The following is a 26,629-nucleotide window of genomic DNA, read 5'->3' as shown; positions in this document are numbered from 1 at the left end:
CCCCTGAGTGGGAATCTAGGCTGTGCTGTGACTGTGTGTATTTTTGTGTCATATATATGGGTCAAAGAGTTCATGTATACATGTATGTATGTACATGCATGCATGTATATATATGTGTGATGGGTATATGTAGACAAGATTACTCTGAGCTCAAATGGGACAGGTACACATGACCAACTAATAAGGCAGAGCTGATCAGGTAGAAGAAGACAACCTGCTGAGTCATGATAAAAGAGCAACAAGGGTAGAGCATGAGACAATCAGTCTGTGAATGTAAGTGTGCAGGTGTTAGCAAAAGCCTTTGTTTTTATGCAAATTTCAAATGTGCATGTTGAAGTAAGACTGAGGGTTTTAGGTAGAGTGACCTCCACTGACCAACTGGGTCAGTTCCCATCACTCTCTTCATACCCTTTATAACCTGGCTGACTGGGAACGCGTGCAATCCTTCATCAGCGTAGACTTAGGTAGCTATTTGTGGAGCTGCTGGCTTAGTGCTGCCTGCTAACACCAAGCCCATGTACCATTCATATGCCTGACGCAGCAGCTCCTCTCTCCCACAGAGATTACATACACACACACCAACACAACCACCATGCCAACATGAAGCCACATGCAAGTCCACTGTAGGCAGTAGTTCCCAGCACACCACAGAGTCAGACAGCTGAGCCACCGCTAACTAAAGTTACAAAGCAGTTTTCATTATGTTCAAGCAAGTAAAACATATAAAAGGACAACAACAAATGCTGGGATGACAGGGTGTGTGATGCAAACATTCTGTATTCATGATAGGACACTTGAATAGGTAAAGTGGCCCCATGTGAGCGACAACAATATGCAAAGTTAGAGTGCAAAGTAGTGAACTCAATGACCTGGTGAGCACTGAGGAAAAGGTAAACCTGTTAGGAGTCACATATGCAAGTGTGTGTCAGTGTGTGTCAGTGTGTGTGTGTGTGTGTGTGTGTGTGTGTGTGTGGATGTGTGGATGTGTGAGCATCTGTGAGGCGGAGCAGTAAGTGGTGAACCTGACAGCAGTCACATAGCCACTCTGCCCACAGGATGGGTAAACTGAGCCAAGACACTCAGTCTGCCCATGATTCAGACTGGAGGAAATACCGCATTCGACTGGCAAATACAGAGTGTATGATTGTCAGTGTGTGTGAATGAGTGAGCACTAAAAAAAAAATGACATGCTACTGCATGTACCATCTACAAAGGCAAAGGTTCAGCTTATCTGAGGGCCAATTTATGTTAATTATCAGTTAGCAGTAAGATTAAAACATTAAAAAAAAAAAAACACTAAAAAGCTTTTCTAAATTTAACCTGATGATGCTGCTGCTAAGGGAAGTGTCTGGTAGTCAAGAAAATGATTACTAAGCATCCTGAGAGGACCATGAATCATCAGGGAGGGCAGGAGGTTCACAAATATTTTCTGTGGGTTTTCATAGCAGCCACTCAAGCTGCGATGAAAACTGTGAAACAAAGCAAGAGGCAATGAAACTATCAGGTCATTTACTTATGGAAAGTGGTAGAAACATCAATAAGACTTTGCATTTTAATATCAGTGTAAGGTTAAATCAACTGCTTTATCATTAAACTGAACAAACACAAAGGCTCAATTGCACAAATGGTAGAAAACTTTTTGACTTTTGATCCTTTGGGTCCATTTATAAACACTAAAACACAGCTCATTTGTGTGGTGCAGGCACCAAGCAGCACTGGCAGGAACCTGGTCTAAATAAATATTCATCATTATTCAAATCAGCAGTGTGGCAGCAGGTCAGCACCAGATCCAACAGTGTCAGCACTGATGCTGTGCTGGTTAGCTGTCATGTGAAACCTGATATAGATAGGTATCAGAATACTGTCAAATTTTCCCCTTTATAACACGTATGTTATGACCTCCGATCAAGTGGCTACAAGTAAAAGGAGACACACAGACACAGGTAACAATTAACAAAGAACATTTTATCAAACCAAATTAAAGTAAAGTGGCAAATTAAATATTTACAATCAGTAAAGTCGGTGGAGTGTGGTTTCCATGAGTTGGGGATGTGGGTGCAGGTGTTGAAAGGAGCAAGACAAAACATAAACTGAGACGAAATAACCAAACCAGACTGTGGAGCCTGTGGAGAGGAGCAGATAGAGAGGGGTTAGGACTTGTGTAACTGAGAACACACTGAGCACCACAGGTGTTTCAGATCACAATAATCAGCTGCCTCCAGAGAAAACTGAAGTACGTAGGTTAGTACCAGATCAAACCCCAAGAGAACCCCTCTAATGTCAGCTGCCATTTTGGTTTTTTTTTTTTTTTTTTTTTTTTTTTTTTTTTTTTTTTTTTAAACCTTTACATATTAAGACAACATCATGGTAAATTTGAACTGACTGCCTTGACCTGGGTTGTAAAAAGCTAAAATGCAGCAAACAATTTGTATGTAATGTAGCTTAACTCTCAGTTAAACAGCTACAGTATGTCAAAGTAACAGGATTCTAAGTTAACAGCCCTGAGGCTGTACTCAGTGGTGCTTTGAGCCAAATGCTAACATCAGCATGCTAACATGCTCACAATGACAATACTAACATGTTGATGTTAAGCAGGTATACTGTATACCATGGCCAGGGAAATGTCACTAGTTTTAGTATGTATCGAACAAATTTCATTTGATTGGATGATGAAAATTTTGTGTTTCTTCAAAGTTGCTATAATCCATCCTGAGGGGGAAATAAATGCACCAAATGTTGTGGTAATCCCCAAAACCACTAATGTCAAATTGATGGTGGCACTAGAGGAAGAGTCAGGGTATTACCAAGGGTATTTTTTCACCATGGTGAAAAAAAACACTTAAAATTTTACAGGGCAACCACAAACATCACATTAAACTAACTCCCAAAACTTGTGAAATATGTCATGTGTTAATAATACCTGCTTTTGTAACATGGTGGCAGCCAAACCCTCCTGCACCCTTGTATTATTTCAGGAACATATGGTAGATAAATTTCTTCCTTGTGATAACTATTAAGTAATCATCAGTCAATATTTCATCAAGCCCTCTCTGCCTGTAAGATTTTTTACCCACTTAAATCTATCACCACTATACTTTAGAGTACAAAATCCTCATTTTGTGCTCAGTCTTTTAGGAGGAAGAGGGCTGTTTTACTGATGTAACGTCACAGTAACATCCTGAATGCAGCCAGTCACGCTGATCCTGATAAGCAGCACGCGACTCACACTGTGACTAATGAATCTTGTGAACGGGTGAGATAGTGAAGGCAGGAGTGCCACTGTGTACTCTGAGGACTATCTCCATAGATGGAAACATAGAAGGATGGACACAATATTAATGTTGGATTTGGGCCAATGACAATAAACAATACAAGAAACACTCTGCATTTTTTCCCGGAGTGGATTTATTTGTCCAGCAGATGCAAAATCAACTGTACAACATACTGTCCTCTCATGCATAGTCCTTAGATTAAAATAAGGTGCTCCAAGCATTCATTCAGAACTACATACAAATAAATAAAGAATATAATAAAACAGTTTTTACAAAAAACAATTTTCAAGTATCTCAAGCAAACGTGCAGTTTTACTGAGAGAGAGAGGTAAGCAGCAGCTTCTTTCTCAACAGATATCCTGCTTTCCATTCATGAATACAAAAACAGTTACACATACTTTTTTCATTAAAAGAATCCCAAGAGACTTCCAAGTCTTCTCCCACACATGTCCAGTTACACTGTATGTACACTTTACAGGGATATTATTAACAGCACGCACTGTTATCACAAAAATATAGGTGCTTACATTTGTGCGTAGCAGACAATAACAGCAAAAGGAAAATAAAGTACTCCATCAGTGGTGAGAACTTTGTTATATGATCGACATGTACTGTAGCATCAAAACTACAATGAAAAATAAATATTAAAACTGTGAAAAATAAAGTATTGAAATGATATGTTGAGTTATTAGGTGAAAAGTGGCGCCTCTCCTCAAGCATCCAGAGAAATAACGAGAGAAGCAGCATCAGGCTTGCGAAACAAGCACTACAGGCACTCTACGGCAAAAATCACCTCCATTACTGTGAAAAACACAAAGTGACACATAGACCAAAAGTAAAAATTTATCCCCTTTGTGCAAAATGATCACATATTTTGTAGCATGAGAGCATACAAAGGAGTCGATTAGATCATGACGCTCTGCTACGTTTTAGAAATATGTGGAAAAACACCAGTGTTTCCAAAGAAGTGCCAAAAAGTTTACAATGTAAATTAAATACTATAACCATCTGTTAGTGAACAGTACAACCATGAATACCTGGTTGAAAAAGGATGAGCTGAAAGTTTGGGTGTGAGAGTTCTGTCTTTGGTCTCTCCACATGATAAACCACAAGAAACTGGTTTACCAGAGAGCCATCTGAGCTGTGCGGTGTAACAGGTATGACTGTTGATTTCAGTGAGTCACAGTTTGCCTCTTTCAGTACACACACACACGTGTTACTCAAGGAAACACAGATTCAGCAGTCTCAGAGAGAAAAAAATCAAATAACAATAAAAGGTACAGTGACTTGTGTCCTCGAATGACAAAATGATACATTTACCCACTTGGTTCTTGATGGTTTACAAACTGAGAAATGATGAAAAATAACTTTTTACTTCTGTTGTTTCATGTTATTGTCTTCTTTGTCAGCGATCAACTTTCCAGGCCTCTTGAGCCTCATGACACAACAGTGCAATTTCATTGGCAGGGCTGCAGGATGTCATGGCGACCAGATGAGCTCCTCCTCAGGTTCTGCAAACACACAAAAAAAAAATGCACCAACAATGTTAAGACTTGAGATGAGATTCTGTATTGATTTTAACTATTCAACACAACACATATGACTACCACAGCAGAAAAGCAGCATATAAATATCCTCTGGCTAAATGATGCTCTCATGTAGCATAATCCCTAAACCACAAGTTACATCACCTGTGTTCTCTCAGGCCTTGATTACCTCTACGATATTTTTAGAGGGCATGAAAACAAGCACTGAGTGTGTGAACTGGTTGCAGTGGCTAACGCCTGCACCGCGTTAATCCTCAGGTGATTACAAATGCAGCTGACAAGATCCTCACACACCCAGCAGAGCTATCCGTGCGTTTCCACTGTGACAGCAGAACTAGCGCAGACATGTCATTTCCCCTCACACAGTCAATGAAGTTTATTGACTGTAGGTGTTTATTTAAACATAAACCTGAGCACTTTTTGGTCAGCTACAGTGGAGAGCTTTGGTTGCAAAGCAAATTTAATAAAGGTATGGTATTAACTAACTGCAAACAGAACCAAAATGAGGAACTAACTGTAAGAAAATTCAGTGCTGACTTTGGAGGATAGTTGGTTTGGATATTTAATTTGTGAACATTGTCAACTTGTTAGCATGCTAACTAACTACATACTATTATTAAGACACTTGGTTAGCATAAAACAAGGAGCATCTAGTGGAAGCTAGCTTTAGCTTGTTACATTTGTATCTCTAAAGTTTTTTTGAACAGTCTGGTTAACAGCTCTGTTGTAGAGACTTGTGAAGAGTTAACTGTGTGACAGCAACCTGGTTTAGTCTGGATTATTTACTGAAGTTATCTGTGTCAGATGTTGCTGCTGCCAGAACTACAAAGCAACTAGAAAGCCACTACAGTGTGTTTACCTTTGGAAAACTAAGAGTGAAACCACTTTCATATATTGCAGGGTGGTGCGTCTTTAAGCAGCGAGACGGCCCAAAAATAAACCAAACACAGGGACAAGAACAGGACAGTCAGCATGAATCAGCATGGTATAGTAAGCAGATTGTGGTGACGACAGCAGACAGGAATCACAGTAATGTAAACTGGGAAGCGGGTTCCCTGTGAACAAAGTCAATATGGAAGCTTTTTTTCGCTTTTCCCTCACTGCCAGGAAACAGTACTGTTTCTCCTTGATACAAGGCATCATTTCCCATGAGTCAATCCTGGGAAAGTCCAAACTTACTGTGAAACTGTATGTCAGCAAGAAATGTCGTTTTACTGAAATATGCTGTATTTATCTCAATAAATACTTGAATACTGAGTAATTTAATTTAACAGGTTTAATTTTGATCAAACTCTGAATTGCTTTCTCTTAATTATATGTACAAATGAGCTAGAAGTGTGGAATGAATCAACCTCAGTTACATATTATGGAAGAGGAGGAAAAGAAATGTCAACACTGAACACAAGGTAAACAAAGATGCAGCAACAGGAAGAGAGAGAGAGAGAGGATGGGTGTGACAGAGAGATACTGAACTGAGCAAGTACTTACAGGCAAACTTTGCCAAGCCAGTGCTGTAAGGTGCAGAGGAGGAGAAGGCAGCAAAAGAGGAAAAGAGGACGAGACACAAGTGAGTGAACGTAACATGCAGAGACTGTCAGTCAGAAAGGAAACAGACAGAAGAAATGGTTTGTTCTGCATGTTTCATGACGTCCTAAATGTTAAAAAAGTTTTCCACCCTGAAAAAAGACAATTCTCTGCAGGACTTTTTGGCAAATTTACCATAAAAATCAGCCATGAAACACCAGCCTTTTGTGACTTGAGTCTAAATAACTTGGTCCTGGCCTTAAATATACAGAGCTTGAAAATATGAAGTGTGTTTTTGATAAACTCACCTGTCCAGCCAGGGTGAGAGGGAGGTGTGAGGGGCTGCAGAGGGCCAGTGAGGCAACAGATGGAGGCAGCTCATGGATCGGAGCCTCATCCAGGTCGTCAATGCGAGGTTTCTTGATGTTTGACTCGGGGCTGGTCAGGGGAGTCACACTGTTCCTCCTGATCAGGGTGCCGGGACCCCTCTTCACCTCCTGCAGGATTAACAATAACGTATGACAGTTAGTAGTCAGAAATCAAATGGGGTGTGGAGGTATTGTGGACACTGTATTATGTTAAAAATGAGAGAGCAAATTAATGTAAAGTAATTACTTTATCAATCATTACCTCAGGTCTGTCTCTGTGGGTGTTCACAGCCTCCACATTCAAACAGATGGACTCCACTTTGCATCCATAGGCGACTGGGGTGAGCTTCAGCACTGTGTGGAGGGGGCACTTCAGATAGGGCATCTCATCTGGAACAATGAATCACAGGAAAACATAAGACAAGAATACAGATGCAGCAGATTGAGAGTGTTAAACATATTGCTTAGATTTTAAATTAAAGGGCTTCTGGGAGTTGTAGTACCCTACCTGCACTCTTATCCAGGAAGTAGGCCAGCAGGCAGCGCATGACAGCCTGGTGGCAAATAACCAGGACGTTCTCCTGCCTCTCCAGCTCCATGATGACTGGCTCCACCCGCTGCACCAGGTCCTGGTAGGACTGCAGTCAGGAAGGTGGAAGTTGTTTATTATTGTTTGATCTCAGATTTATCAAATAGCCTTGAGGCAGGGTTGAATGCTTATGATTAAAATCTGGATCTGGGAGGGGGTAGACTGAGTGTGTACCTCTCCAGCAGGATAGCGGTAGTAGAATTTATCTTCATCTCTCAAAGCAAACTCCTCTGGGAATTTCTCCTTCACCTCGTCGTATGTCATCTCCTCACAGATTCCCTAAAGAACACAAACACAGAATATTTCAGTGAACAACAAATAAGAGTTGTGTGGTGTGGTCTAACAGTGTAAGTTAGAGTGACACTCACAGCATCGATCTCATTAAGAGCCTTCCACTGTTCGTACGGGACTCCCAGGTGCTCAGCAGTCTCAATGCTGCGACATAGCTGGCTGGTCCAGACCTTCAGATCCTTCAGCTGCTGTTCCTCCACGAATCGAGCCAGAGCAGCTGAAAACTACAACAGGGAGGAAATGGCATTTAAACCCTGAGGATTATCAATCTTGATGCCTAAAATCTTAACCATGGATTTTTTTATCATCGTCTGTGGTTGTTCGTACCTGTTTGCCTTGTGGCGAGAGGCCGCAGTCACCGCCGAGCCGTCCCTCCAGGTTGTCAGTGCTCTCTCCATGCCGACACAGGTAGATGGTTCTGGGCTGGACGTGGATGTTCATCAGGTAGTAGACAATCTTGCTCTGGATGTGATCCTGGATCCGGTTGACAAGGAACCGGCGACCAACGTCAATCACCTTGATGAAGGAGAGATCCCTGAGGGAGAGCAGCAAACAGGATTGGATGAGTGACTGATATAACAGTGTGTGTGGGACAAAGCAGATGTCCTGACAGAATCACTGCTGATGGTTTTTACCTGTCGTACTGATCAGGGTCCAGGGGTTGGTAGCTAGTTTTGTAGCATTCAATTCTCCTCTGGAAATCCAGCATGGCCTCTGTCTTGTTGCAGTCCCGGTAGTCTGGACACGACACCTTCACTTCCTGCGCAGGGAGGAAAACTGTCAGACGGCAAACAACACGCCTGATGCCAGAGAGTTATAAACATTTTGAGCTGTTGAACGGAGCACAAGGATGCGTTTGTCTTGTCGTGTTTGTGACTCACCATGATGTTCGATGCGATGACACTGGGATCGTCGCACACTGACTCAATGAAAAAGATCTGGGCAGAAAAAAGGAAAGTTCTTAAAGGTCTGCATATAGATGATGGCGTCATACTTTGACTCCTCTAGTCGCCGTAGCAACACTTACCTTGAAGTTATTCTCACTGCCGAACTTGAGGATCATGTCTCGCCTTTCTCTTGTAGTGTTTGTGGCATCGAAGACCTAAAAGAAATACAGTGTAGCTTCGTAAGAGGGCGGGTTTTCAGAGTAATGGTCCAGTTGTGTTTCATCCTGCAAAACACGATGAATGATGGGTAACTCACCGCTACTTGGCCTCCCTCGTCCTTCAGATAGGACTTGACATCCCTCAAGGCTGCTAAGGCACACTGCCTGAAGAGCAAAGGAGGAGGAAAACTTCATTTTTCTTGTACTATTAAAACATATTGCTACATTAATTGTGTGTGTGTGTGTGTGTGGGACTTACTGCCTGATTTTCACGGCACACTCATTATCAGGCTTGAAGAAGTCATAGGAGCTGTAGTTCTTGACTGCCTCCCTGCGATACTCTCCCACGTTGAAGACTACAACACGCACACAGGAAGAGAGAAACAAGTGTGAACACGATGTCCTGGAGATAGAAATACAAGCGGACACTTCCAGGAAAAACACTTTGAAGAACAGTGTCGTGTAAATTGATAAAGTACTGAACAAACTCTGCTACAATTTAAATGTGAGTGTGTGTGTGTGTTGCGTACCTTTGGTGGGCATGCCAATCCAATTGAGGTAGCGGGTGAGTTTCTTGGACATGTACGTCTTGCCACGAGCCGGCAGGCCCACCATCACGATGACGGTGGGGGGGTTGGCGAAGTGGGGTGCGCCGGCAGCTACAGAGAGGAAACAAAAACAAAAAATATCTAAATGAATAAGGCATTTAATTGTGATCGCAGTGAAGGAGCAAGGACAGAATTAACATCCCCTGCTCTGCAACCTGAGACAACTCCACCAGCAGCCAGAGATCTGGCGCTAATAACAACTGTCCTCCCGCAGCAAGAACATGCCTGAATTTATTGATTAAAACCACTAACCTATAATCTCCATTTCTCTCCATGCTGACACATTCTCAGTGAGCACGTGGCTGTCTGCAACAGCCAGACTCGCCTTTTACTTCCACCCCACTGTACACCTGACCCACTTCTGCGTGCTAGCCTGGCTTACATGAGCCAGGACGAGTTGTTTTCATTTGACCAAATATGCTGTTACCCCACTGCTGAGGCCCACGGGAGTTTTCTATTAACGATATGTCACTGCATGCTGCTGCTACAATGGATGAGTAGGCAGAGGAATGCAGGCTGTTGATTCAACATGAATAACATGCTCTGAAGGTCGCTCAAATCACAAAATAGGTTGATTGACTAAGGCAGTAAGTACAAACTGTTGAAAGAAATGAGGATCTCATCACCAGATGCACGGAGTACATTTCCCTCTCCATCACTGCAGCTACAAGCAGCAGCAGTGATCGCTCATCACCTGATAACTGACTAAGAGCTCTAATTTACACTTCCTCCGTGCGCTGCTAATCTTGTTTCCATAACACAGGAGCCACGCTGCTCAAATGGAAAAACGGATCAAACTCTAAGTCGATGCTCAGAGATCTGGTTCATCGTTCCCCAGCCTCTTTGTTCTCCTCTCATCCATCTCTCATCTCACTGCTACCACATCCCACCTCTATGCTTTTAACTGACATACTTCATAGCACTAACTCTCCTCATTATAGAAAATGGAAATTTACTAAAAGATTGTTCACTCTCCTCAAACAAGGAATTCTGAATCATATCTGAAATGAAAGCCACTCCTGAGGCCAATGGGGAAGCCAGTCCTGCAGCAGTGTGCTTTTTCACCTCATCGATCAGAAAACCAATTATCCCATCAATAATCAATGAGCAGCAGTAGAGGGTAAGCAATGAGTCCAGATGTGCTGTTACTCTGGTTGAGTAAAAATCTTTCCAGTCACAAGACAGAAACCCTCTCTTTGTTTACATATATAGACACAGACATACATCATAGTTGTTCTAATACTTCTTGTTTAAATCCTCTCTAGATATAGAATCAAAATTAAGAACTAAACACAAAGACAAGCAGAGGAAAATCTGCCCATTTTGAGTTTAAATGTCTGGAAAGCCATTCAACCGAATCTGAGAAACGCTGCAGGTGCGTCAGTTTCTCATTTCTTGACTTAATGTACAGGTATTTGACGCTTGACCAGCAGCCATAGAAACTCTCCAAAACCAAAAATAAGTTGCTCAGTGACATTAAAGTCATTACAAGTTGCTACACAAACTCCTAAAATGCTTGTTTTCTGGCCGCGCATCCCTCTCTGGTACGAAGCCAGAGGCGACACAACGGAAGCAGGGTCGCACCATGCACACGCGCTCCGATTGACCAATTAGAAAACGATGCTGCTTCAAAAGCATCTCACACACACAAGGTTGCGGAGACGTCTGGTAACCATGGTGACCAGAGCTTCGTCATGCCCCATTTGTAGAGCTGTGACGTGCCGCGCGTGCTGATGTGGACCACCAATCAATGAATTAATTAGTTAAAAGACCGGCGAAAACAGGTGCGCTGAAAACTTCGATACATTACAGAAAACTACAGCGTATAGTGGAAATATTAAAAGAAAAGCAGAAAAATGTCAATTTAAAATGTCTGTTTAGTTCCACAGACACATGACTTGGTTCCTATAGAGGTGTAATATCGGAGTAGGCGTTGCTTTGTGATGCTAGTTTAAGAAGCACTGAGCATCGTTACTTAGACATGAGCGGTAAAGAAACCGTCCACTGCAGTTCAAATATTAACAACACTGTAAGTCCATGTAAATATAATATTCATTAATACTGGTAATGTCATTCTGTAGTGGTAGAATATGAGAAAAGCACAAGGAAACTGAATATAATATGTAATAGGTACCTCGTCGGGGTGCCGGCTTGCCATCCTTTGTGGGAACCCAGATCTTTTGGATCCTGTTCTGGGTCAGCTCTCTGGGCATTCCTTATTAGGGACTGAAGAACCGCACAGTAGCTACACGGGAACCGAGTCGCTTATATCCCGGGGTGAAAAGCCGGTGGCTGCTCGATTCTGGTGCTAAGGAGCGGAGCTGTTTCGGAGAGTCTACAGAGCACGTTGAGCCGAGCTAATCTGCCGGTCTGTGGCACACATCCGCTATTTAACTCCGCCCGGCCGGGAAACAACGTGACTGCGGTGACGACAAACACACGCGCGCGCACACATCCACACATACAGCCATAGACGAGGACACACACACACACACACACACGCACGGAGGATGTCACAGCGCCTCCCTGTGGCAAACACTATTTATTAGGATGATAAATTCATAGTGTAATCTTAAGATTATAGGTATTTAGTGCAGTAGTTAAACATAGACTGTGGTCCCTGTTTTTATATATAATTATATATAATTGTATTTATAATTTTATATATATTTATCATTGGTCTTTATATATGTAAATTATTGTTCAAACGTTTCTCAGGCCATTCGCTGTTTGATTTTACTGTTTTATAAAGGGTCGCTCCAGTTATTTAATTTTCATATTGCCTATTATATATTATAATGTATGTAGCTTTTGAATGAAATTTCCCTAACTTCGTCTTGTGTTGCATTTATTGTAAAAAGTAGTTCTTTGTCTGTTGTTTCTTGCAACTCAAGGCTGTTTCTTGTAGGCTGCTGCTGCACTGAATTTCCCAGTAGTTTTATTTTAATGTCTTTTCCAAACTGAAAATTCCTTTATGAAGTATCAGCAGTAGAATAGAAGGGGCCGTTATATGTAATATCGTTGTTAATAAACTGACAGTCTTTTAGGATACTGGTTATTATGTTCAGACTGTTTGCTGCGCTCGAGCGTTTTAGTCTGACATAGCTATCTGATATGAGATTGCGAGTCCAAAAAAAAAAAAAAAAAAAACAATTTATGTTTTTATGTTTATGTTTAAATGCTTAAAATCAGAATTTTATATTTTCTTCAGAAGAGATGAGGTGAATTTTTTTCTCCTTTTCGACATTTTCAACACTTTCTCCACCTCAGCCTGCTGCTGCAACATAAGCTCCGCTGAAACCTGAGGAAACGTGCAGAGCCTCACATCACCTTCCTCGGCTTCCTCATAATGGGCTGTCCCATTGAGTCATAAAGGGTGTGATTATACATATAGTGATTAGGTGCAAAAAGCCCATACTAACCAAACATGATCTCATTTAAGTGAACTAAAGACTTTTGGAGGGAAATGTGGAGGGAGAACCAGACTCCCTTGAGAAATTCTATTAAAATAAGCTCAGCTCAGACACTAAAAATAGCTGAGGGACCAGGAAAGGTTTTATGACCTCCTGTAAAGTTATATATACTCCACTTTTTCAGAAACAGTTATTTTATACTGTTTATGTGATTATTTTTTATCATATATTTGAACCAACATAAAGTTTTTTACAGGATCTGGGCAAAAACTAAATATAACTGTTCACTGTGTTTCTGCTGGTTCACGGTTTCAGCCTGAACCTTATAACACCAGGCTGCAGATAGATGGTTCAGATGAGGAGATGAATGCGCACACACATCTTCTAATCACACTGTTATGTTGCAAAAAACAATCTAATATATCAAACCTTAAAAGCTTTTGGACAGTCTCAATTCCAATAAAATCAATCTGTTACTTGCTAAAGTGACTTAAAGTGCGTCTGTGATCGGCATCACCAACTTTACTGACCTCATTTTCTTGTAACTTCTTTCAAAAAGTGTTATTTATGTTAAGAATTTCACATTAAACTACAAGTGACTTATATTCTCTCCTGTCTACAGTGAACTGTGGCTGCACTGTAAACAGCTACAGCAACTCTTCAACTTTTTACAGTGTACTGAAATTCCTTCCTTGCCTCAGTCTGGACTTTGCAAACACTCTGAACTTTCCCCAACCTTTTCTCCAAAACCTAATTCCTGTTTACTTAATGGAGTTTATTAATCACAGAGACAAACCCGTGCCTGTTAACCACCTGAACAAAGGGCAGCTGTGAGACAAAAGAGAACAGTAGTGTAGCTGTGATATTTACGTGACAAACTTCCTTGTGTACTACAGTTGCTATTGTACAACTGGAGTGAGAAGAAATTTGAACTTGGATGAGGTCAGGTTTTGAGTTCCACCTGAAGGATTCAGACGTGTCAAATCCAACCCGAGAGTGCGCAGATGGAGAAACTGTGGTTGTGAAACTAAACTGGATTTTTGTGCCTTTTGTTTGTTCTGATAGTGAAACACTGGAAAGATAAAGTTTAGGAACAGGGATGCAGTTTCTGGCTTTTACAGGATAAGATTATCACCTTCCCACAATTCACAGCAATGTTCTTATTTTGAAAAAAAAAAAGAAAAAAAAGCTGCTAATGCATTAGTCAAAGCTATAACAGATTTATTACAATTATTACAAAAGTGTGTAAATGACAAGAAGACTGTCCCGCCTTTAGTTTCTGACATGAAAGCAGATGCTGAGAGTTTAGATTGAATTTTGTCTCAGGAGACAAACTGCTCATCTGTCCCTAAAAATAGATTAATTAATTAATTCAAATGGCCTTTACTCTGTAATGAAATTTACTTTAATTGATGTATTTCTGATCTGTCCAGGGTGTACCCCACCTCTCACCCAGTGTCAGCTGGGATAAGCTCCAGCCTCCGTGATCCTTATCAATAAGCGGTATAGATGATGGATGGATGTATTTCTGGAGACAGAAAGGTTTCTGATGTAGAACAGAAAATACACAGAAAAGCAGACAAATCTCAGTTTAGAGGAGTGAAGGAGTTTGTAGAAGGACTTTTCATAGCTGTATATACTTTATGTAAAAAAAACCTAAACATTATGTAGGTGTGTTACAATGTGCAGAAAATACTTTAAAGCAACAAGAGAAGCCAATTTACTGTCAAATCAGTGATTTCACTGAAACATTTCACCAATTTCATCCTTTAGTCAATAGTCATTATCAGTTCATTAGTATTCACCTATATTGGACATACAACACAGCTATACACAGCTATACAGAGTGCAACAGTAACTTTGTGATAAATCTCATCAAATGGAATAACTTTGTGAAACTGCACTGATTGTTTCCAACACGTCATCTTCAAATATTCATCCAAAAAAATGTCAGCCCACATTTTTCCACAAAGGGAGATGATTCACACCAAATTCTTCTTGCTTGTTTTTTCTTCTTTTCCCAAAAGAACAGGAAGTAGCACCAAGTGACCGTTTTTTTGTGCTGAACCTAAATCTAATTTTCTAAAAAGTCTTTTGCTTTGTGGATTTCATGTTCACTGTAGCTGCCCTGTGGACAGAAACACACCCTCTTTCCATGGATGACCACATTTTCCTTTTATTTACAGCTCTGATTTCTTCTCTTCTTCAGAACAGGAAGGAGCAAAGGGCTGCAATGATTTTAAGCCATGTCATTGACTTGGTATCTCAAAATAATGTTTCATTATTTTAACACATTCATTATTTTGAGAATAAACACATTTTTCATCACATTGATGGACATGGGCATCAATGGGCATTGTTATTTCCACCAAAATAGCAAGCAAAGTTTATTTGTATGGAACCTTTCAACAACAAAGCAATACAAAGTGATTCATATGAAACATAAAAAACATTATGCATTAAGAAAAGAAACACAAGACACATTTATGTAGGATTTAAAAGGTCAATATTAAAAACAGAGATGAAAAATAAGCAGAAATAGAGAAACAGTAAATGTCTTAAGCCCTGATTTAAACTAATTGAGTTGGAGCTGACTCAAATTTTCTGAGTTTGTCCCAGATATGTGGCAGATTAAAACTAGAAGCTGCTCCTCTGTGTTTGGTTTTGAAAAACTGCAAGTTTTTTTTCTTTCCTGTCCCATTCATCTCACAACCCCTCAGATCCACTGTACATGTTGTTAAAACTATCTTGACCAGTCGCAAAAAGCTGCTTATGCACTGACACGTCAGTATTCTAATATATAGTATCTGATAATGCAATATTTCTGTAAGATTTTGAATGCAGGATTTTCATTTGTAATGGAGTATTTTTTTCATTAATGTGTACTTTTCTATAAATACTTCTACCACCACAGCTACAGTTTGTGTGCAAAATGCCCTCTGTGTTACTGTCCCTCCACTGCAGCTGCAGGAGACACTGTTTGGGGAAATCTATAATATAAATTATGTGTCCAGGTCAGCATACAGTACCTGCTCTTACAAACACAACTGGTGACCCTAAGCCACTTTAAGCCACAGGGCACTGTGACCCCTCAACTTCATCTCAAGTCACACCCACTGGTATTTAGGTCAGGGTTTAATAGGCCACTGACAACCAATTACATCGCTCTACTCTGCTCTGCATGTTTGCGCCACGCTCTTGCCATTAGTCTCACGCCTGGTTCCTACGTATATACACACACACTAAACGCACCACCACTAACCTATGGCTGATCCTGAAACCCAGTGTGGAACCTTGTACATGTCAGCTTTGTGCTCAATTCAAAATCACATAAAGAAGTGCAGCATTTTTGCTCTCTGTATTGTGACCCTTATTTTGTATTTTCAGCTTCAGATGATTGATAAATTACTTTACCAGGTACCAGGAGTTAATGTTTATGTTTGTACAAAGGCCTGAGAAACATTAATAACAGCACTTGAGCAGGATATTTTAGTCTCTTCACAGTTGGTCAGAAGTCTGTTTTTATCCCTCAGGGTCTGCCTGTTAACTCATGTTCCCTCAGCCTTTGACCCCTACAGCCCCTACTGTGATATAAATTAGAAAATGAAATCCTTCAGATGAGTGTCTTTTCACTCCTGCTTCTCTGTCCAACCTGTTTTCCTGATCTGAATTAAACCCGTTCCACTGGGATGCCTCCTGACGTTTTTCACTGGAACCTCCAAGGCCCTTCCAGCGCACTTACATAAGTTCTGAATGAGGCTGGGGCTGCATTCACTGTCCCAGTCCTCTGCCATATTCCATCTGGGCTAAATTAAATCTATCTGGCTCTGGGGATGTGTTAACACTACCGTGGAACCTTCATTATGTCAGACAAAATTCAGAGGGAAACTAGGCTTCCTGGGTATCGCGAGCTGATCCACAACAGGATGTGTCCAAGTTCAGGATTTGAAAACACTTTCAAGCATAAATCATGAATTAAACTGGGAACTTGCACATACCAGGACAAAATAGATCACATTTTGAAGCTGGAAAAATAAGTGCAGCCCAGTCAGCATGACTAGGATCATTTCTAATTCTGGATGTCAGAGAAAAAACAGCTGTAGGTTCAAAGGTTCTACTCAAAAAACAACAAAAAAACATACATCTACATGGACTGACACATAAAACAGTAAACTTGAAATAGTTTAGACCATTTATTTTGTCTTGACATAAAGATATTTTTCATCACAGGAAAAAAAAGCAATCATCTACAAGGTGGACTCATCAACGCTACATTCAGATACTTCACTGCTGTTCAGGAAATATAAAAAAGGTTTATGTACAAGTTAGGGAGATGATGTGTGTTCATAGAGTCTGTTGGTGTTGGAGAGACATCAGACCTGTTCACCGAGATCCAAAACTCGAAACTTGTCTAGGTTGTAGAAGCAGGCCTTGACGACTCGCCCGCCGAAATAACGTCCGTTCAGGTCCACCACGGCTGCAGAGGAGAGAGGGAGAGAGACAGTTGAGGTCAGACTGTACCCAAGTACATAGATAAACCTTTCAAAAACAGGATTAGTACTGCCACATTACAGAAACCACAAAATCCCCGGTCTGATGCTCGGTAGTGTCCCAGAGTGCCTTTTGACAAGCTGCTGCTAAAGAGCTTTGACATGAATGTGTTCAAAAGGGTGTATGGTAACTGAGAGTATCACTGCAGCCAAACATTCTCACAATTCACCCAGTGTTTACTGAGAAGTCGTGTCGGTCTCTGCAACTCCTCTACAATTTATTTGTCCCTGAATGACTGGTGAACAATCGTGCAAGATGGCGGCTCAACAAAGAAACTTTAACCTTGAAATGATGAGTCTACATTGTTGCTTTGATCTCATTCATTACTATTAGTTGAGCCGTAGTTGCTGAAATATGTGGATGTCATGGCACATCAGTTATCCAAAAATAACACAAAGGCACCAAACTAAACAAAGCCAGGGTTGTTCAAACAGTTCAATTGTTGTATGGTGGATTTCTCTCTCTAACCTCCAAGGACAGGCCCATATCTCCTCTTATAAGAAGACGTGATTTGATTTGTGTGGAATAAGCTGTTGTGAAAAGCAGCTGAATGATGCAGTAACAGTTTACACTAAATGTGAGCGATAATGGGCTCAGAAAGAAAAACAACTTTGCTTTGGCTCTTGGTCTTGGCCCATTCTGAGAAAAAAGGAAAAATATGACATCAATGTAGCTTCCCCGAATTGTAACGCCAACTGGGGCAACGTACAGTGAATACTGTTCTGTAGCGAAAGTTCACACACACACACACACACACAAAAAGGACAACCAAGATACAGTGTTCATTCTGTCCTGTCTGACACGGTTAACCTTATCAATGAAATGAACAACCTCTTACTGTTTCTGCGTCCCAATCCAGTTAATGGATGTCCTTGAAGGACATTTATGATTGCATCAGTCAGCACACTGTCATACAGTACCTTTCATTCACGTACGTGCGCACATCAACCACTGTACCAACACAATGGTGTTAATGTTTGCACACAGAAAACAAAGTGTGTTGTGTTGCAGTGATTAGACAGTGTGAGTCACCACGTATTTTTTAAAACATGATCAAATTCCTGTTCAATTTCAAATGTTAAGAAGAACTGAAACAAACTGCTGTTTAGGAATGAGACCTACTACTCCTAGAAGTAAATTAGCATTTTAGCACTGGTTAACATGAGCTCAAGACATTTTCACATTTCATTCGCCGACATAAAATACTATAATAATACTATAATAATTTAGCGATTCTCTGACTTTTCCTGTTGTGTCACTATGAAGTTGAAGTTGGTGGCGTTGAGTGAAATGACTTGACAACTACCTGATGGACTGTAAGGTCTCTAAAGGATAAATTATAATAACTCTGGTGACATGCCCATCAGGTCAAAATGTCAGTTTGTTCCACAGCTTATGACCAATACCTACAAATCTAATGACATTCCCATCAACCTCAGCTGCACTTTGTGTTTAGTGCTAATTAGCAAATCTAACTACGCTAACACATGTTGATGCTAAGATGATGAAGCAGGTAAATATTACATCTGCAAAACATCAGCATAGTAGCACTGTTATCGTGTATGTTAGCATTTAGGTCAAAGCACTGCTGTGCGTAAGTACAGCCTCAAAGAGCAGCTAGTGTGGCTCTTTGTCTTTTCAGAGAAATCCAGATCAAATTAAAATAAAATAAAACTAATTTGCAACCAATACAGGTATATAGAAATAACAGGTAATACAGGTATACAGGTAATTACCCCCTAAAAAAACAAAACTTGAGATGAACAAATTTCAACATGGGGCCTGATATAGTCATATCTAAACTTAATTAAACTTTAATTGACTTAAAGTCATATCTAAACAGGTTCAGCTGGGACTGAACCCTTGTGCTGTCAGCTGAGTTGCTGATCTTTGAGCAAGATACTCAATACAGAGGTCATCTCCAACCTGTTACTACCTGCACCTGACCTCTTACCTCCATATGGGGGCAATGGCAATAGTGCAACACAATGGCTCTCTCCTGGTGGCTATAAAGTGTTTCATCATCATCATCATCATCATCATCTACAAGACACAGACGATGCAGTGTGACACTTTAGTATAATTCCTTATGACCGCGGCCCTCCACATCAACCTTTGAGCGTCTGTCCCGCTTTCTCTGAGCTGTGATGTAAGCGCGGTTCTGCCGGGGCCGCAGGGAGACGGCTGGGTTGCTGGGCCGTGTATGATGTAACACCACAGGGAGCCGAGTCTCACCTTGTTTCTGATCTGGGCCAACCCATTTAGAATGGGACACACTTTCACCCACATTACTGGAGCAGTTACACAATGATTGGAAGAAAGTGATGCAATTACATGAAGTTGATCTCTGGACTATGAAACAAACTGCTTATATTTTTGGATACACTTAAAATTTCAAAATGACTCAGTGAATGCAATAAGTACACTGGATATTTGCAAGGCAACCATTCTCACTGACAATGGGCCACCGACAACATACATAGGTTCGAGTTTAGTCAACAAAGGGCCAGATTTTTCTTTGTGACCTTCCTGGAACTCCTGTGACATCTAATCCAGGTGTTCTTGTAAAGGCAAATCTGCTGCCTTGTTAGTTTCATTGAATTACAGAAGCCTCATTCATGGTCGCACACCAAGACTACAAGAAGAACACTGACCTTTGATGGCTGACTCCACCCTCTCAAACTCCAGGAATATCCTGACAGCTTCATCATCTAGAACATCAGCGATCTGAGAAGGAAAGAGTGTTTTGTGATTATCCTGTCCGATCACTTTAACTTAACTGAGTCAATCCCTGCGATTCACCTCTCTCACCTCAAAAATGACACATTTAACCACTTTGCCGTATTTCTCGCACTCTTCTTTTGTCTCTCCCTCCAGGTCCTCATCCACTTCTCCTCGGCCCACCATGTTCTAGAAGACAAAGACATATACAAAAGGCTTACTTGCATGGGACTATAAATGATTTTGCTTTTTTGTAATTTGATTAACCAAAATTTCTACAATTTGTGTTAAAATGTTGAATGTGCAGTGTGTGACCTGTTTGGTGGAACAGACATACCCTCAGCAGAACCACTTTGGTTGGGTTTTTGAGGATCTCTGTTAGCGGGTTTGCCTCTGTCTTCTTGGAAGCGTCCGCTAGTTGGAAGGAAGCAGGCACAAGGTTAACTCCCCCCCTCAAAATAATATTCACAGGCTGGTGAGCTGGATGGAGCAACTGAAGGTGTGTAGTAATACATTATATAATATTGTATTGTTCAAGACAAGGAGCTTGATTGAATGCATATGATAAATGAAACAATTATTCACATCTTTTCTTCAAATGCTTTTGAAAAACACTGTTGTGTGTTTGCTGAGTCAGTGTTATATCTTATTTTTCAGTTATCACGTCTGGCTGTTTTCGTCATATTTCAAAGTGCTGTTTTTATTGTGTTACACATGCTGCTGAGAAACTACTCTAAATGGGTCACAAGTGCAATTGTTCCATTGTTAGTTAGGCCCTGGAGAACTGACTAACCAGCAGAGGGGCAAACACCTCGCTCAAAGGAACACTGACATATATAGGAATACTATATATATTTATACTGTACTTATAGCCAGTCTGTGTTTACACTCACACAATAAGACAGACATACTGGCAGTCATTAGACTGGTAATCAGGGGGCACAGGGTGTCATTAAGGCAGTACCTGGTGTCCTGGCCTCCACTCTAACTTGAGAACAGGAAGAGAATGTCTGAGAGTGGCAATATTCTCGTCTTAACTCTCATTCTGTACTGTATGCAGTGCTGATAACAGGGCTCATACAACAGTTTTGCGGAAAATAAAGCAGTGATGAACCTGATGTTCTACCATGACATCTAGTGGCCAAAAGCAGTCACTGCTTCCAGAAATATGTAAAGGAAAAGTTTTGTTTTTCAGTAAAGAATGAGATTTATCTCTGTTAGCAAATAAATACATATCTTGTTAACCCATTTTATGTGGAGGTTGTGTGTGCTTAGACATTTTAACTATAAGGTCACAATTGGTGCCACTGATAAACAGCCTGTTCTCATGTTTTTATATCGCTGGCAACTCATAAAAACTAGTAAAAGTGGATTCTAATTGTAAAACAGTTTGATATTTTGAGACACACTCTTATTTACCTTCTGGCAGAGTTAAATGAGAAAATTAATTCCACACTCATGTTTACATCTTTATGACACTACAGCCAGCAGCTAGTTAGCTTAACTAAACACAGAGACTGCAAAAAGGGGGAAACAGCTTGCATAAATAAAATCCATTAAAACCATTAAAACTTACTTCTTGTTTGTTTCCAGTTTGTTTCCAGTCTTTGTGCTAAGGTAAGCTACCTGGCTAATGCCTACCTTAAATTAAAGTGTATTTCCAAAAATGTCAAACTATTCCTTTAAGCTGTTTAGTTCAATTCAATCATTGTCTAGGGGTTAGAAGGAAAGGAAAAAATGCAAAGTGCAGACTTTAAATTTTTGATAGATGCAGGCAAGTCAGAATCAGAAGCAGAGCTGTTAGAGAAAGAAAAAAAGGGAGACTAACAGCTTACTGCTGAAAACCCTTTTACAAGGTGCAATCATAAAGCTTGGAGACTGTTCCTGTTGCAAATGAATGGAGCACGGCACTGTAACGTGCATGTAACAGGTGTGGGCAATAACATTTTTGAGTCAGTATTCTGACCTGGGTCACACAATCTACAAATTCACTTTAAATCTTATCATAAGCACAGTCTCAGAACTTTTTGATCGCACCTTGTATGTAAACAAAAACCACACTTGGAGTAGACAAAAATGAAACTGCAACTAAAACATGGGTGCAGACTGCTACATTGGAATAGAAGTGTGGACAGCAAAAAACCATGCAAAACTATTCTACTCACTGCCATGGTACATGGTATATCTTCATATTCAACACCTCTTTGATTGGTATGTTTGGGAACCACTTAACTTTTAACAGACATAAAGCATCACTGCTTTCGATTTGGTTATGGGGAATGACAGTATATAAACACATACATGACTAAAATGCATGCAAACACACACACATACACACATCTACGATAAACAGTAAGTGGGACAGCACATTCTGCATGGGAGAGAGAAAAATGGAGTGGAGGCCAACCTGCAGAGCCTCCGCCTGAAGTCTCAGCAACACCTGACAGGCTGGACCCTGCTGCTCAGTCACACACACAAACACACGTAACACCAACACCCACACACACGTGTACACAAAATGAAAAAAAGTACAAAAATGTGCACACAAGATCACAGTAAATCATTTAAGTGATAAAATGACACTGATGAGTGAAGAGCAAAAATACATATGAAAAGATCAACACATTTGTCACAACTCAAAGCCAATACAGATTAGACAGGATGGGACAAAACAATACTAACATTAGCACTGGAGATGACACAAGTTCACCCTTCATGCAGATGACCGGTACATAAGACTAAGACAGCAAGCAAATTAAAAAGGGGGAAAGTAGACCAAGAAAAACAGAGTGTGGTACGTATAGCATCAATGATGACAGGAGAATATTAACAGTAAAAACAACTTACGTTTTTCTGCAGCGTCACCTATGATGATCTTTCCACCTCTCTTGCTCGTCTTCTCCACAGACAGCGCCGTGCTGAGGCCCTGTTCGTGCTTCCCCAGGCCCTGGCCCTCTTTGAAGCCGTACTTCTGCATGATCTTATGGGCCACCGTACCTCTGTGGGAATAAAGAGGCAGAGGAGTGAAACATATATTTAAATTAAAGTTATCCTTTTATAATAACAGAACATTGCAACTAATGATTTTTTCATCATTGATTCATTCTATTTGCTCTTTGTGTCAAAAAATGATGAAAAATGTCCAATACAATTTCCTGAAGTCCAATTAGAGCTGCACAATTAATCAAATATTGATCACGATCACAATTTTGGCTTCCTACAATTAAATGAACATGACTATCTGTGATATTGACATTTAAAATGTGTGCTTCACTATCAGAAAAATCTGCAGTATATCACATCAAGTGCTACCTAATCTAACAGTTGTTGTGCTGCTGTGCACACACCCTGTAGCAGTAGTTCATAGTGGAAGAATAATAACAGAGAGTGGATGGGCAAAATCTAGATTTAATTTTCTGGAGCAGAAGGCGAAGAGCTAGTCCCTCAAAATGGATCATCATCCGCTGTTTGGAAGTGATTCAGATTTAGGGTGAGAGATGCAGAGCAAGAACAAATTGTATATGCCACAAAAAGCAACACAACCTACTTGTTTAACAATCTAAAAAAAAACACAACACCCACCCCATGTTGGCCAAAAAGGAGCTGGTTGGTCCGGGCGGTGAACGAGGCCGGTCTGAGTCCTCATACATAGGTGGAGGGATGGCAGCCTTCGAGCCTCTGGCAGGACGACCTTCATCCTCGTAGGAGTATGAAGACGAGCCTGAATACATAGAAAAACACAACTACTAACATGTAGGCCTGCACCAAGATATAGGCCTGCTTGGTTACATTTATTGTTGTGAGATTGCTTCAGATTCTTATTTTAGACAGATACCTCAGATAAATAAATGTAAATAAGTAAAACATTTAAATATTTCATAGGTATTTCTACTGAGTTTCATAGTTGAACTAAGTCACAGCAGTTCAGATGATCTTAAAGATGTGGATAACGCTGCCCTCGGCTGATTAAGATGTCCACACAAGCAGTAGTTTCAGAGGTCATTGGTTTCACTTCAGTGATCCAGATTTTGGTTTGAAAAAATCCCTTACTGAGGGCACTGTACTACAACAGGACTTCAGCGATCATGTGTCACACACAGATGCTACATGAGTTTATTTTAGATAATGTTTCAGGAATCAGGTACATAAGACTCATTTTCCACCCTCCAACCAAAGCCTAAAATAATTTATGTTGGTTGTCCATTGATTCCTGTTGTTTGCTTATTTTCTTTCTTTTTCCTTAAATGAGTCTGGGGTTTATTGTTACTATCACTGAGCCAGTTCTGCTGTTATTATTATGTATTCATTCTGTTGATGTTTAACACACACAAATACAGTTTCACCTGGCGGATCATCTGACCTACCATCTCTGTCCACAAGTGATGAAGGAGGAGCAATGGCTGCTCCACCCATACCTGAGAGAGAGAGAGAGAGAGAGAGAGAGAGAAGACAAGAGAAAAGTAGTTTTAGTTTTGGTTGAAACATGAGGACTGTGATATAAACAGTAGCTGGAAAATCTTCTCAATTGTAAGTGTCAATTCAGTTTTGTTTCCTCTTTTAGTCCCAGTGAATATCACGCTCGGGCAGTTGAGCAATCTCACCCCCTGAAACAAACACATGAAAACCTCCCCCATAACATCTATGAGATATGAGGAAACACCCTAAAAACTTCTTAGTTCCTAAAAGTGAAGACAATTTGGTTTCAAATCAGACAATAGGAAATGACTAAGTTTCTGGACAAGGCCAACCTTCAGACCAAAGCATGAGTTTCTGTTACTGTTACAATTTGGATCACTTTTTCAAATATCTGTTTTGATTTCATTTAATTTGGTAATCATGGTCACTGTTATTAGTGTTCTGTACATAATAATAATACTGACAATTTTAAGCCGAGCAGTAGGAAACACTCACTTCGCTTCCTCCGCTCTTTCTCATACTCCTCCTCTTCATCTGAGTCACCCTCTGCTGCTGGGAAACGAGAGAAACCACTTGGAGCTCCACCGTCGTGCCGGTCTTTCCTCTTCCTGCAACACACCAAGTTCACAGGATTCCAGTGTTATAATAGTAATATAACACCTATCTCATGGCAAATAACAATACGTAGGAAAAGATAATGAGTGATTTTTTATCATTCTTTAACTGGAAGGGTAGATCTGTTCTCTTGTGTTTAATCCCTGCTGATGTTTTTATTGCTGTTTGAGCAAGTTAAACAAACATGGCAGTACTTTTCTCTCTCCTCAATTTCCTTCTGTCGCTCCTGCTCCCTCTGCCGCTGCCGTTCTTCCCTGTGTCGCTTCACCACCTTCTCATAGTCGTTGGGGAACATCGGGTCATACTCATCCGCCAACGGGATTAGTACATCGCCAGAGGAGAAACCACTGGGCACGGCGTCCTGAAGTGAACACAAACACACACGGGATGCTCTACTGATAAAACAGGTATTTGACTGTGGATATTTATATTTATTTTAAAAGAGGTGGTGGAGTCTTTGTACAGCTGCATCACAACCCCACACACTGCTCTATACTTCATTATTAACATTACACACTAACACTTGAAACAATCTCAGCATTTCATAGAGCACTGAAAGCAGAGATGACCAGGTTCACTGGTTAAGACTGACCTTGAGTCCAGCAGCAGTGTGTGGAGGAGTGTCTATGATCTGTCGCTCATCACTGGAGCCTCCTCTCTTTAGATCAATGACAGGAGCCAAAACAGTGGTCTGCTTCATCCGCTGGGTCTGAACACACACATACAAAAACATAATCATTGGATATGTACATATTTGGATTGTGTGCTCTTGTTGTGTGGTATTCTGCATACTTTTTAACATCAATGTAAAGCTCAAATGTAAATCAGTAGTATGTTCCTACCTTGGCCTGGGTCAGAGCTGCCTTCTTCACCTTCAGCTGGGATTGCAGCAGCTTGAAGTTCTTGGACCAGCCTTCGGTTTTGGTGTCACTGGCTGCCACACCGAGGTCATCATAGAGCGACATTGCTGCCCGTCAGTACCTCTGTAACCTACGCACACACCACAGACGTTTTCAGGGAGAAGGACTTGTGCACTCACAGACACAGGCTTCATATATTTTAATCTAAACCGGCCCCAGGAGCATCATTTCGTTCTGCAATACTGGAATAGAAATTGAAAAGCTTAGGTTCACTTCATATGTAGTAATTGATCGGTTTCTGAATGAAACGCTAAGACACATTAACTTCGTAAGTTATTTAAATATAATGCAGTCGAGGAATATATTGAATCACCTTTAGCTAAAGTTAGCTAATGCTAACATTGCAACCTACCATTAACTGTCTACTCCTAAACTCATTATTAAAAAACAAACGTGATAGTTTAGCTTGTTTTTAACCTACCGGTGTTAGAAATATCCAGACATTCACTAAACATACGCGAGTATCACATAAAAAGGTTTAACTGCACATTTGATGTAGCTCCTCGTTGTACGTGACGGAAATAGCGGCACAACAACAAAACCAGTCCCCACACTTGTCAACACTGTATGCTCTTGCGCCACCTAGCGGCCGGATGACTTCCGCCACCACTGTACTACACGTTCAGTGAAATTGCAGTTTAGAAATGCAATTTCTTAACTGCAACAATTTCTAAATGACTGTAGATGCT

General features: G+C 40.7%; 2 protein-coding genes across 6 annotated transcripts; both read right to left on the bottom strand.

The window, feature by feature from the left end:
* Positions 1 to 2,290: 2,290 nt before the first annotated feature.
* On the bottom strand, positions 2,291 to 11,679 carry pfkfb3 (6-phosphofructo-2-kinase/fructose-2,6-biphosphatase 3). 3 transcript variants are annotated; one of them, XM_051077619.1, is made up of 15 exons: positions 11,439 to 11,678; positions 9,227 to 9,355; positions 8,956 to 9,052; positions 8,795 to 8,861; positions 8,619 to 8,693; positions 8,473 to 8,529; positions 8,227 to 8,351; positions 7,919 to 8,126; positions 7,669 to 7,815; positions 7,475 to 7,579; positions 7,220 to 7,349; positions 6,974 to 7,101; positions 6,652 to 6,840; positions 6,308 to 6,330; positions 2,291 to 4,783 (listed from the first exon to the last, which is right to left on the bottom strand). In XM_051077619.1, the coding sequence occupies exons 1-15, from the start codon at positions 11,515 to 11,517 to the stop codon at positions 4,777 to 4,779; spliced, it is 1,566 nt and encodes a 521-aa protein (XP_050933576.1). In that variant the 5' UTR covers positions 11,518 to 11,678; the 3' UTR covers positions 2,291 to 4,776. The 3 variants fall into 3 exon arrangements, with proteins under 3 accessions (XP_050933576.1, XP_018518240.1, XP_018518239.1); XM_018662723.2 differs by lacking the exon at positions 2,291 to 4,783 and adding an exon at positions 4,805 to 5,729 and having other exon boundaries at positions 11,439 to 11,679; XM_018662724.2 differs by lacking the exon at positions 6,308 to 6,330.
* A 5,218-nt stretch (positions 11,680 to 16,897) lies between these two features.
* On the bottom strand, positions 16,898 to 26,511 carry rbm17 (RNA binding motif protein 17). Of its 3 annotated transcripts, none has more exons than XM_018662718.2 (13): positions 26,362 to 26,511; positions 25,863 to 26,010; positions 25,613 to 25,729; positions 25,215 to 25,381; positions 24,901 to 25,013; positions 24,354 to 24,404; positions 23,572 to 23,710; positions 22,837 to 22,988; positions 22,397 to 22,447; positions 20,327 to 20,403; positions 20,080 to 20,178; positions 19,923 to 19,995; positions 16,898 to 17,194 (listed from the first exon to the last, which is right to left on the bottom strand). In XM_018662718.2, exons 2-13 carry the CDS (start codon positions 25,983 to 25,985, stop codon positions 17,091 to 17,093), a joined length of 1,266 nt encoding a protein of 421 aa, XP_018518234.1. In that variant the 5' UTR covers positions 25,986 to 26,010; positions 26,362 to 26,511; the 3' UTR covers positions 16,898 to 17,090. The 3 variants fall into 3 exon arrangements, with proteins under 3 accessions (XP_018518234.1, XP_050933840.1, XP_018518235.1); XM_051077883.1 differs by having other exon boundaries at positions 25,863 to 26,122; positions 26,362 to 26,498; XM_018662719.2 differs by lacking the exon at positions 22,397 to 22,447.
* Positions 26,512 to 26,629: the final 118 nt, after the last annotated feature.

Source organism: Lates calcarifer, linkage group LG18 (genome assembly GCF_001640805.2).
Source record: "Lates calcarifer isolate ASB-BC8 linkage group LG18, TLL_Latcal_v3, whole genome shotgun sequence".
Classification (NCBI taxonomy): Eukaryota; Metazoa; Chordata; class Actinopteri; family Centropomidae; genus Lates; species Lates calcarifer.
This window is presented reverse-complemented; position numbering and strand designations above follow the sequence as displayed.